This window comes from Frieseomelitta varia, unplaced genomic scaffold (genome assembly GCF_011392965.1).
Source record: "Frieseomelitta varia isolate USP_RPSP 00005682 unplaced genomic scaffold, Fvar_1.2 scaffold_89, whole genome shotgun sequence".
Classification (NCBI taxonomy): domain Eukaryota; kingdom Metazoa; phylum Arthropoda; class Insecta; order Hymenoptera; family Apidae; genus Frieseomelitta; species Frieseomelitta varia.
In genome coordinates, this window is record NW_025110689.1 from 100,318 (window position 1) to 113,449 (window position 13,132).

Consider the following 13,132-nt stretch of genomic DNA (forward strand, 5'->3'; position numbering starts at 1 on the left):
CTCTTTTTTTTTTTTTTTTAATTTTAATTTTTTGTTCACCCCGGCAGAAATTCGCGACGTTTAATGGCGCGTGGTTCATTTAAACGTTCTCTGTTCCGCAACGGCAAGATAAAACACGCACACCCGGCGAGCGTGGCAATTAAGTAAATTTGCTACGAAATTTTGATTCGACGAGTTTCAACGTAACAATCTCTCTCTTCCTGAAGGACGTTCGCTCGTGTAACACTGCCAGTGGAAACCGAACGCGAAATCGATAGCACTTCGGAACTATCGGATGTATATCGCAGCGTGACGTCCATTTTCCAACCTTTGCCTTTCGAATAAACTTTTTCGTTGGCCGTGGCGGTTATGTTTGCTTCTTTATCTTGTAATTTGCTACGTTGCTGTTCTAGTTCACCTCGTAGCGCTCGTTCCGGACGATTTAATCGTTTGGTCTTGAAAATCTCGAAGTTTTACGAAATTCGCGATGTTACAGATATAATCGTGAGATTAATTTCAAAATTACAGCATCGAAAAACGACATTACTAATGGATTTCTCTAATATTACGAGCCTCTCGAAAAGTGAATTTTTGCGCGAATGTCATTGAATTTGTTTCTTTTTTCAAAATATATTTGACTTATCTTTCAAAGAGGCAATTTGTCTTTGCTGGTCAAATAAACATTTTGCCAGTCGGCTACAGTTACTGTAGGCGATACTTTTTCTTTGTCTCGTGATCTGCTACGTTGCAAATGGCGGCCATTGCGTTTGTTTTTTACGAGCTCTGAACGATTCAATTCGCGGATTTACAAGTTTAGTCACGGTATTAGAACCATCTCTCTACATACATCTCTCCGAGCTTTCAAGCGTGCAAGTGAAAATAGTACAAAGCACTAGAAAGAGAGAAGGAATTATCATAAATAAACTTTTTGTCGATTTTGCTTCTCTATTTTGTAATTTGCTTCGGAATGGAACGCCATTTGCAAACAACACGTCACGAAATCTAACTATCACAAATTCCGAATATCCGAGTGTCATAAATTTAAAAATTTACAAATTCCTCGAATAGAAGACAGTAAACGAGTGAAAAATTTCGCTCAAATCTTTCGAGAGATTAGCAACCAAGACTACGGAGGAGGATGGCCTTTCTTTGGCTCGCGTAAACAGCTATCTGCGACAAATTTATGTTTGAACGGCGCAAGTTGTTCAGCTTGCTGTCTCAATGTTAATTCTGCCGTTGTTCGTCATCTTCGTTGCGACTACATCCTTGCTACCATATCGGAATTAGCGTGGCAACTTCCAACAAGTAGACGCATTCTCTCTCGGGAGAGAAAGCACGAATAGACTGCAAGTAGGTATACAGAGGGTGTGGCAAACGTGCAAACGGATCAACTTGTCTTGCCCCGGCCGATATCTGCGTTTAATTAGTGATTAACGATCCCTCGTGCGCTATTAACGAGGAATCGTCGAACCGCGACTGAAACTCGCCGCTGGAACAGGAAATTTTGGGTTATCCATCTTTGTTATGCATGCGAGGATAACGTTACAGCTCGTACGTTAAACTGAACAAACTGAACATTCATTTTAACGAACTATCGCGTTTATTAATTGTAGATAATATAATTTTCATCTGTGAATGCGAATTATTCGTAAACTCCCTGTAGAAAAAATTGTTCAGGTATGAAGAAATGTGTGGTTTCGAGAGGGTCACGATTTGACGTGAGTAATTCCGTGAAACTGTTTTTAAACGAAATGATACATTTCTTGATCCAGCTCGACATTTTCTACAAAAAGAAATTATTAATGTACGTATATGTTGATTAGTTTAGAACATATTTTAAGTTTAATTTTATAAAACACGTCTCTCGTCTTTCATACGAGTATTTTATTGTAGAATTCAAGTTCAAGTTAAATTGATTAAACATTTCTCGACGTAAATAACCGAAAGGTTTTTTTTTTTATAGGAAATGATCAGCCGTGTCGATTAATTGTATTAAAATATGCATTTATGGATTGAAATCAATCACCTTGTTTATTATGTATATTTTTAAAGCAGAGGCGATGGACGATTAAATGAATTAAATATAAAACCTGCAACGGAGAAGTTAAAGTTATAATTAATTGAAATATAATTAATTACACCGTTGCAAGCTTTCTGTGAAAATTAGTTCCATCATCTTGATGTGAATATTTTGCATCGGGCAATCTCTGAAACTTTACAAAGCATCCGATCTATTAAGTTCGAGTCGGTGGATTTGTAAAAATGGCTTTCCCAGTTTTCGTTTCGAACGCCCGTAAAAATGTTCGACAACATTAATATCAAGATTTTGGATTATTGGTGGCACAGAAGTTGTACAAAGTCGGCCGTTGTGAAATATCCTCAGTATACCAAATATGCCAACGTTCTTCGTTCCCGTTTCTTGTACATTCTACATCCTGCCAATCCAAACTTTCTCATTCCTCCCTTTTCTCGAGGACAACAAATCGATGCAGATCAGGATTTCATTCAGAACTCGTGGCTGATACCGCGTCCCATTGGAATTCGTACGTCGCCCTAATCTGAGAAATACGAATTTCTGTTGCAGATTCTCTAATCGGGCCTAGTGGCTGGTTCAGTGATGGAGATCGGCGACGCGCGACCGTGAACAACTGTGAAGATTTGAAACCACGTTTCTCAAAGTTATAATCATCGCCCAAAACTGTCCGCTGCTGCGCACGAGAAGAAAGTCCAAAAAGTCCCTATTTTTATCGCTTTTCCTTCGGAAGCTCGCCCCTTTGCCAATTCGAAATCGTAGACTATCGCCAAGAAAAGAAATCAGATCCGATCGAAGCGAGATCCTGCAGTCACGGGACTTTGCCTCGGTGAAAGCATCTCGGCGAGCGAGAAGATGGAAGCCAAGCCGCAAGCGTGGAAGCAACGACGAAGGCAGCAGCAGTGTCAGCGACAGCAGCAGCTAAGGCGGCACCAATGGCATCGTCAACAGCAGCTAACCAGAAAACGGAAATATGTGGAACGCTTGAACATTAGGAGAACATCCCTCGGTGAATGGTGAACCGGGGGACGGTGTGACGCTCTGTTCGGTGGTAAACGAGAGAAAAGAACACCGTGAGAACACCGCGCGAGATGAAACACAAATATCGTCGATCGCGGGAATGAAATCGCGCGTTTGCACGATCCCGTTGGCCGCGCGAGCACCCTCGATACCCGAGACTCCAACGGTGGACCTAACGTTATCGAAGAACGGCGACGACTCTTTCCAAAGAGAATAAAAAGAAGAGAGAGAGAGAGAGAGAGAGAAAGATAAGGGGGTAAAAATGAAAGCATGGCCGTTCGACACAGTCAATTAAGTCGCCTCGATTGCAATTAAATTTAAGCAGCGGCAAAAAGCGATCTGCTTTCAATGCACACGCGCACAATGAGATAGTACGAACCGGTGGCGCAAGGATTACCGCCAACGAGAGTAATCGGTAGCCGGGTAATAAAGCCAATTAAAAAGTGTCAATCAGTAATCGATAGATCTCGTCGTGTCTCGCCTTTCTAACAAACACACACACACACACACACACACAAACACACACACAATCTCGGGAGGGGAGAGATATATTCGCGCGACGGCCGAAGAAGAAAAAGAAGAAGAAGAAGAAGTAGTCGCGGGATATGGCTGAAACGGTCGTACCAAGCCGACGTTGGCGGCCCGGTCTCTTGACGGCCGCTTACATTTGCGCGTTCGTTCTGTGGATCGACGGGACGATCGGCTGCGCCGGCCAGAGGCCGATCAATATAGGCAGCACGAAGAAACGGGACGTTTACATCGCCGGATTCTTTCCGTACGGCAGCCACGTGCCCGAGAGCCACATCGGACGTGGCGTCATGCCTTCGGTCAAGCTCGCCGTTGACCACATCAACGAGGATCGCAGCGTCCTCAGGAACTATCGGCTGCACATGTGGTGGAACGACACGGAGGTGAGCGAGATGTACACTGTCGTCGTTTCACTCGTCGTTTTTTTTTTTTCTTTTTTTCACGCAAGTGTGCAAGCGCGCGCGAGATATTATTAAATGACGAACGTCGACAATGTGATCGGTTATCGGTTTTCCTAAATTTTGGAATCTCTAGGGAATTCAATTTTCATCAGTTGACGCTATATTTCTTTCCTCAACAGACGACCTAACGTTTTTTTCAAATCAAAGAAGAATTACGAGACGTAATTTCCGAAATGAATGTATGATATTCTGGATTGTATGGAATCAAGTGAGAATGTAATTTCGGATACGAATAGGGGATTCAATGAAGCAATCGTTAATGAATTAATATTTTCTTCAGCGAAACAGCTTCCGTATGACCTGATGTTATTTGTTTCATATTCTTGTTATGACGCACTAATAATAATTATATCGAATGAAACTGGATAATATTGGATACGTGCGTGCTCGCGTGTCAAAAATTGAGTTGAAACATATATGGGGATCTCTACTATAGAATAACAATTACATTTCAAATCAGAGTGGAGATACTACTTCAGTCGTACAAAATGATACCTACCAGCAACCAAATACCGATAGAGCCAATAGACAATACCGATTAGTGTAAGTAAATAGCAAATGGAAAACGACAGTCGAGCGCCTTTAAACTGCATCTGTTCTACAAACTTCATCGAGTATCAAGTGTCAAAGTATCAAAGTATCAAATTTCGCCGAGTATCAAGAGGCAGAGGATAAACGTAGAATTTAAGAATCCTTACCTCAATATCAATTTGGAGGTTCCCAAGGTTTAATTTCAATTTTGAAGTCGCAAGAAGCAACGGATTAAAATTCCCCCATTATAAAAATCCACCGCAAAGCATAAATGAATAACCAGCAACGAGATATACTCTAATTAAATCGCACAATCATGTAAATGAATATATCAGAATAAAACGGCAGAGACGCGGTGCCATTGTAATTAATTAACAGGAAAGGGAATGCGCGTATATAAAAACACGGTGCATCTCTCTCGATCGAGCTTGCGTCGAACTGTCCGAACGACGGCGCGTAAGCTACCGTGTATTCCCCCCCCCCCCCACGAGTTCCTGTATATCGCCTGTCTGTCGTCGAGCAGTTTGCAAACTATGCGGCGGACGAACTGAGGCGCGTCAAAGGCACGTCAAAGGGTTTATTTCGCGACCGGTCTGCTCGCCCATTTTGCTCTCGCGAGCAGTTTGCCGAACAGTTTCGGCCAGGGTGAATCCGGCGTAAAGATGGGATTTCCCATGAGCTGTCCCACGAGCACACGCTGGCTGCTACCGCCGCCGCCACCGTTGAAAATCGTTTAGGGGCGTGTTCCTCTAATGCAGTTTTGATCTCACGTTGATAGGAAACCTTAAGAGTGTAACTTAATACTGTGCGAGCGTGGTGGCTCTCGGTCGGAAATTTTCTATGTATGTATTTTGAATATATTACGCGCTCAGTTTCTGTGAAAGTTTTTGGAATTTCGTTAGCGTTCTGGCGTTCTAGCGGCGCCGGATCAGAAGAGGGATTTTATTGGGTCAATTTGAGAACGGCCGCGAGGGGGATTTATTTGTGAAATCGATTCATCGCGATTAGTAGGGAATTGCTGTACAGTTGACAGAAAATTAGTACGTATTATCAGTGTTAAATGCATTATATGTATACATATACAGTTTGATAGAGCTCGTGTCACTTGATTATTAATTTTGGACGCGCGTGCATAGTGCTGGTCCAAAGTCTGGATACACTTTCAGTGAATTCCAGTGTATATTTCATATCTTATATTTTTCGAAACTATTGACCCGTTTTTTAAATCAAGAGATTAATCGAGTCGGTCACTACAAAAATTGTGTCTGAAATAACTAAACGGATAGCCTCGGAAAATATTTTACCTCGTCGCTGCCACTGTCCAAATGAAATCGTGTCTAAATGATTGAACGATTGGTTCGAAAGATATATTCGAATTTCACGCCGCTAATGAAATTTCGATACATGTGTTCTCCGCAAAAAAGAAGTATTGAGAAATTAATTCATTAATTTGTAAGATCTTTTAATTCGATAAAACGTCATTTCGATATATTTCATCTTCCACAAAAAAAAGGAAAAAATAGAAGCGAAGATAATTTTAACTTTACAGCACCAACGAGCAACACACGCGATACATTTTTCTCAAAAAATATTCCCACCTCTTCGCTTGACAAGATATTCCAAAATTACGGCCGCTGCAACGCACAAATTTTAATATACCGAGCGAAATCTCGGACTCTGGGCCGGGGCAATTTCACGTTAATAATTTCATAAAGCTGTTCGTTCAATTCGCGCCGTTCGAATTAACCCCGGCGACGCAATCTTACTCGTTTAATTTATTTTTGCTCTGCATATTCATTAGGCTGGGGCAACGTTGAACGCCGGACATTACCGAAAAACCTATTATAACGCGTATCTATCTACCGCTCTGGCATATCCCGTGAAATCAATTTATTCAGTTATCGCTGCATCGCGCGACCGGTTTACATGTTGCATGCAAAAATGCCAGCGCGAATAAACGGCGCCGATTTATCCTTGTAGCGTCGGTCAGTTCTCGTAAACTGTGTGATACCTGTGTCATTTTCAATCGTGAATACCGACAATGAGACGCGGACAAACGACAGAGAGTAACTTCTCTCTCTCTCTCTCTCTCTCTCTCTCTCTCTCATGGATGCAACACACTCGTTCAACTTGTGTCGTGATCGCTTTCACGTACGTACTGTGAAGATCGATCAATCGTCGAACAACAAAACGTGTTTTTGAGAACTTGCGCGATTATTTGCCATCTCGGAGATATTTTTTTTTTTTCTTTTTCTCGTCTTCGTTCGAAGACTCGACGTGGAAAAAATAAATCACGTGTATAAATCGTTTTTGGAATTTTGTCACCATTTGTGACAAAATTTAAAACCAATCTGAAAATGTACGTATTGATTTGAAAAATTAGTACACAATGCGAATAAGTATAATATCCAGTTTTGAGGCTAACGGAACAGTTTCGCGAAATATATCTCTAATATATTTCTAATTGTATCAAATATTTGTGGACAAACTTTCAAGTTTGACCAGACTGCGAATTTTTGCGCATTTATGAAAAATCTGAAGATACAGAAAATGCACACGGTGCACGTAATATATGAAATGTTCAAAAACGAATATTTATTGTGATAATACGTAGAAGAAATGAATTTTCATTTAGGTTTCATTTCTTCAATTATATTCATGAAAATTTAATACAACTACGTGCATGAAAATACGCAGTATAATTGTGACAGCTGTATTTCATTGCGGTGCTAATGAAATTTCAAAATATTTTAAAAAGAGGATTCTGCAATTTCTTTGAAAGAGCTTTTTCTGTGTAGAAGATCAGTTCAATCAATACACTGCGAATTTTGTGACATTTACAAGGTACAAAAAATGCACAGAGTGCATGTGACAGACGAAAATATATAAAAATATCTAACATGTTTGATCAAATTACAAATATTTGGATAAATCCGTAACTGATGTAATTAAATGCAACGATTAGATCAGAAATGTTTATGCAAGTTTGCAATTAATATAATTAAAACAAATTCATTATTAAAATGTTTACGTAGTTGAAAAGATGAAACGCAGGTACAGGTAGAATATTTAATTAATTGTGTCTATTAAATATTATTGTATGTCATATTTTCGTTATTTGCATATCGCGCGCATTCTACACACTTTTGTAGCTTCGAGATTTCCATAAATGCATAAAAATCTGCAATCTGATGATCACTGTATCCTCTCCACATCTACAGTGTTAGGAGACAGACCTCGATAATGTAAATTAATCGGATAGAATTGCAAATGAAACGTTACACTGATAATCTTATAGGTTAACATTAACAACGAGAAACAATTTATGCAAAATCTGCAATCAAACTCGTCGAAAGTACGATTTTTATTAGAATTATAGATTCTCTTCTCAAAATTAGTCGAGCAACAACGCAAGTGCATTTCAATTATTATCATTGAGATTATAATGATTTATATGTAAAATATTTTGTTTAATCGATCGCTGTACGAATATTTTCGCGATCCACTGATCGAGGGAAACGCGAAGCTTCGCGACGTTTGATGCAATTTGCCCTTTCGTCGCGTGAATCGATGTCGCACGCGGGAAGAAACGTTTCGACGTGCGAGTTATTTTCGAGGAAAGAAAGAGAGAATAAAGTATCACAGGGAGACAGCTTTGATAGCTGTATCGATCGATAGAGACCGGTTCGGTTGAGTTCCGTTCTCGATACTCCACGGATACTGTCCGGGCCTGATCTTAGCAATCAACTGACCGTGTAAATCTCGCTCGTGGCATCGAGAATCTTCGTACGCGGTAAACGTCACGCTTGTCTTTTTCAAGATTCTGGGTCAGTAGGTTCCCGAGGATTCTGGCTGCTCATGAAATAGTAGCGAAAACCGAGCCATTTTTTCCCCTTCCTCTCCCCCCATGCTTTTATTCGATAATTCGTCTGCGGCTGGATTTAACTCGCGGTGGGTAGACGTGCCGAGTTTAAAATATCCGGGAATATTCTGGGGTGTTCGTATCGATCCGTTGTTAGATCGGATGTTTCCGATTTCTCGGCAAGAATGCAAATTTCGCCGAGGGGGGACAAGATTTAAGAATAACATCGATCCAACTTGTATGATATTTTTATTTGTTACACGTAATAGCTATAAATAGTATGCTGATGCACGGTACGTTGTTTACATTTTAATTTCATCTCCAGTTCTGAAAGTTTTATTCCGTCCGTGCCAACGTGTCGTACGTTACACGCGATTATTGTCGAATGACTTATTTATAATAATCATTGTAAAGTTCACTCTTTGATCAGAGTGAATGGCTGGAATTGACTTGACAGTGCCAGCGAGCAAACGCAGATTCTGGTTACACGGGGTTAATAACACGTGTCTCCTGCTGCATTAAACTGTGGAAACCGAGATGGTAGGCGTGTGCCATTAATTTCTAGCTGCAATTTAATTACAATGACAGCCGGGAATGGGTCGTGTTTTAATTTAATAACGTTACATTAAATTTCAAGAATCGAGATTACAAGCGTCCGTTGTTTGTAACAATCGAGTTGCAACGACAATTATAGAGATTTAATAACACGTGTTTTCCGTTGCATTCAAGATCGTAGGCGTGTATCATTAATTTCTTGCACGACTACTGGAAACGATCGCGACTTATTGTTAATTCAATGGCGTGTCTTTCACTTTTAAATTTTCCATGTCAAGATCTCAGATTTAATACACCGAAATTACAGCCGTGTTATCATTAATTTCTTTTAACAGTCGAGTTACAGTGACAGCTACTAATTTAGTAACACATGTTTCCTCCACTGCGTTAAATTTTTGATGTCGAGATCTCGGAAATGTACCATTCGTTTCTCGTAACCTTGGAATTTTAGTGATAATTACAATTAATAGTATTTTTGTTTAATTCCACGTGTTCTGTGTTGCATTATATTTAACATATCGAAATTACAATTATAATACGTGTATCGTTAATTTCTTCCAACAATCGAGTTACGGTAACAGCTACTAATTCAGTAACACGTGTTTCTTCCACTGCGTTAAACTTTCGATATCGAAATCGTAAATATATATTGCCTGTAGCAATTGAATTATGATTACTATCGCCGGCTTATCATTGAAGCGCTTATATTTCAATCTAATAACTCACTTTGAAACATCGTTTAAAAAGCGTTCGTGTAACGAGGTTTACGTTGCTAATAATTCCGACGGGTTTTTACCGTTTCTCCTGGCTCTGTGCAGTAGCAATTCGTCGCCGAGAGATTTATACCAGCCGTGATTCTGCTCTGATACGCGAGAACAAATATTATCCGTTGAAAAAGTGGAAACGCATTAAACACGTTCCTTTGAGCGCCAAATAAGACGTCGCCAGAGCGTTTGACTATGTACAAGAAACAGTTTTGCTCCAAGAGTTTCTCTCTCTCTCTCTCTCTCTCTCTCTTTCTGAGACTTGAATCTTTTAACTCTAAACAGCTTCCTTACGTTAACAAAACTTTTCCCCGGGTTCTCCTCGTTCAACATTTTAATTGTAATCTCCAGAACATCGAAATCTCCTGTTTCTTTTCGTTTGTTAACAAGATTGCCCCCTGCGAACGGGAAACCGATTACGACGCTAATAAATAAAACAGTTTTGAACAAGTTTCGGGGATCGAATGAAGCTGGTAACTGTTATAAATGAAGGTTATAATTTTTGACGTTCAAATCGTTTTTCTCTCTCTCTCTTTTCGTCTCGAATTAACGCTCTAAATTCGTCGCGTAATTTATTACATATATCAGGTTTTATTTTACGCAATTAAATTTTAATCGTCGAGGTGTCATGGATTTGATCGAAATGTGGAAGGTGATTTTGAAGACTTTCAGTATTCTAGATTTGTTGAAATTATGAGTTCCACGATTCAAGGAGAGTTACAATTTGAAAGCAGTTTTATCAACTTACTCTCAATGAAGAAATTATCCCGGTGGAACGAGACATGTCTTCAATCTCGCCCAAATTCCGAATTTTCGTTCGCAGAAACTTTTCAAACCCCCTTTTCAAAATTCAAGCTCGCGAATTTCAGAAGTTTACAAAATCGAAAGCAAATTTTGGATATTTCATACGTTTCTTCATACCATGCACATTCGGTGCAATCTTCAGTTTCATACTTGAATATTTTGTAACTAAATTTGTAACTTTTTTTGATATTTAAAAAATACGTTACTATATTTACTCAGTATATTTTCTTTAAATAGAGAAGATCTACAATTACAATTATTCCACGATCGATTAAAAAGTTTCAACAGTTTCGTTCGATGGATTCCTGGCTTGATGGGATCAAATGAGTTTTTTTTTTTTTTTTTTTTTTTTTTTTTTTTTCGAAATGTCCATATCGGATGAAAAAGTACTACCTGGTGGGCGATTACCATCTTCCGTCTTTGTTGAAAATAACCGAGACGCTTTACCGCTAACGATGTTAATCGATATAAAAAGAGAGCACTTAGCGCTCTTAGCGTTCGTCGTTGAAAGTTTACCGTGTCGTTTAAGGCTGTCGACACGGTTCCCCACCGGAACGACAATAATTCATTAATTGTCACCGACTCTTAAAATGCGTTTCCGCTCGGGGGGGAAAAAGGCTGGCGACTCGATGCTCACTTGTATTATTTCCCGGTTTCTGTCCAGAGAGATCCAGTTTTCACAGGGAAGGACAACTCAGAAATGAAATTTGTTTATCAAACACTTTGCGATAAATAACTTTCGTACGTGGACTAAATTTAGACGAACTTCGACTGCAAGTTCTCCATTATCCAGTATTTGTAAAAAATCACGAAAGGAGATGAAATTTTTTTCGGAACAACGAGAAGAGATAAATTCTAAATTCGCTCGGAATAATTCATAACTGTCTTATTACCATTCTTTTTATTTACAAAGGCTGCATAAATGAAGTGAAATAATTGGATAAAATACGAAGGATATAACGATGACGTTTTCATCCAATTACTGTGGAACAACGTCCATTGAACTTGCAATTTTCAACGTATTGCAAGATCGAATGATCCGAACGCAGTTTAATAACAAGTTTCATTAACTATGCTTTTACAACAACGCGTAACGTAAGATCATTCCGCGATCAATAACATTTTTAGAGATCCAAATCCTCTGTCGCGCTTCTCTCAATAATTCTAGCACCTTCACGATAAATATTCTCACTTGGTAACAAAGTTTCTTTACGGTAATAAATAATTTCGTATTTTATATACAAAATTGCACAAGATATTCAAGCTGTAATTCTTCACGTAGTTAATTTATTTTTCTATTTTTCAAACGACGTTCTCGAAGACGCGATTTTGCCAAAAAAAAATTCATAGATATGATACATATATACGTGCAATACTCTTACACGTATATAAATAAACTGTAACCGCTTCTAAAAAGTACATTACAGCATACTGAAAGTATTCCGTGTGAAAATCCTGAATTCAACCAGGGGCTGTGACGTGTTTTGCAAGCAACAAAAATTCGCTGAAACGGAGACCCGTAGTAAAGGGTTAAACTGTTGGACGGCGCCGATAAGTAACTCGAGGCAATTCGAGGAGGCGGGCGATTTTTCACCGTGGAGGAGCGATGAATCTCTTTCGGCGGCGATGCTTCATAGGGGTGGGTTATAAATCTGGCCGGCCAGGGTAGTTTACAAATCATTGGTAGGGGGAAGCGCAGAGTCAAGAATCTCGTATCTGTCTCGGAAAATTTCATCCGCCTTCTCTTCTCGTAACCATCTCCTGCCGCTTTTCCACCGTGATTTTTCGCCTCGTCGTCGACTGGTTCGATTGGTCAACGTCCAGTCACGACTCTTCATTTACTAGTTTAATTTACTTCAAGCCCCCTCGATTCTCTTTATTCGCCGTTGACGGCAGCGAAAACGGCGATCGTTCGGCAGACACGAAAAAGGGAGAAAAAAAAGGGAAGGTGATGTGGGAGTTTTATGAAATTGTGACACATCGTGTCGCGAAGGATTTTCTCGGCGATCGATTGTTCCTTCTTCCGCGAGCGGGAGCCTGAAGGGATAGGGGCAAACGGAAAACTCGGGAGTCGGGATAAGTGTTTATTGAATTCGTTCGACGTGACACGGGAAACTACAGTCACTTCCATTGAGTTACTAAATTTTCTTTCGATTTTTTTCTTGCTTTTATTTAAGTTGCTGTGACGTTACGAAGAAAAAGAAAATCACATATGAAACCTTAAGATGTGAAGCCTCTGCATTTTTATCTCTGAAGATTATGTTTTTTCTTTATCTTTCATTTCACAAGATGTGTTGTTAATATTTATGTATCAGATTTGATGTGAGTCGAGAAATAGTTTGATTTTTAATATTTAGGAAAAAATGATAAACTATATCATCGAGTTCGAAAGAAATTAGTTGCTGTTGCATTGAAAATTGTTTCAGTTTTTTTAATTCTTAATGTGGCTCGAGTTGTGTTTAATATTTTATTGATTAGTTTATATTTAAGAGCTTTTATAGCTGTAATTATTGATTCATTTGGTTATAGTTATAAGACACTGTCGTCGAGTTCGAAAAGTATCAACTGCTTCTGCGAGTTGATAATTTTCCAAGTT

General features: G+C 39.3%; 1 protein-coding gene across 2 annotated transcripts in view; it reads left to right on the top strand.

Annotated features, from left to right (window-relative positions):
• The window catches only part of LOC122537174 (gamma-aminobutyric acid type B receptor subunit 2), a 183,837-nt gene that overhangs the window by 38,236 nt on the left and 132,469 nt on the right, over positions 1 to 13,132 (top strand). For both annotated transcript variants that reach the window (XM_043670159.1, XM_043670158.1), the window contains exon 2: positions 2,564 to 3,942. In XM_043670159.1, the coding sequence (XP_043526094.1) occupies positions 3,637 to 3,942 (306 nt within the window). In that variant the 5' untranslated portion in view covers positions 2,564 to 3,636. The remainder of the gene's footprint in view (positions 1 to 2,563; positions 3,943 to 13,132) is intronic.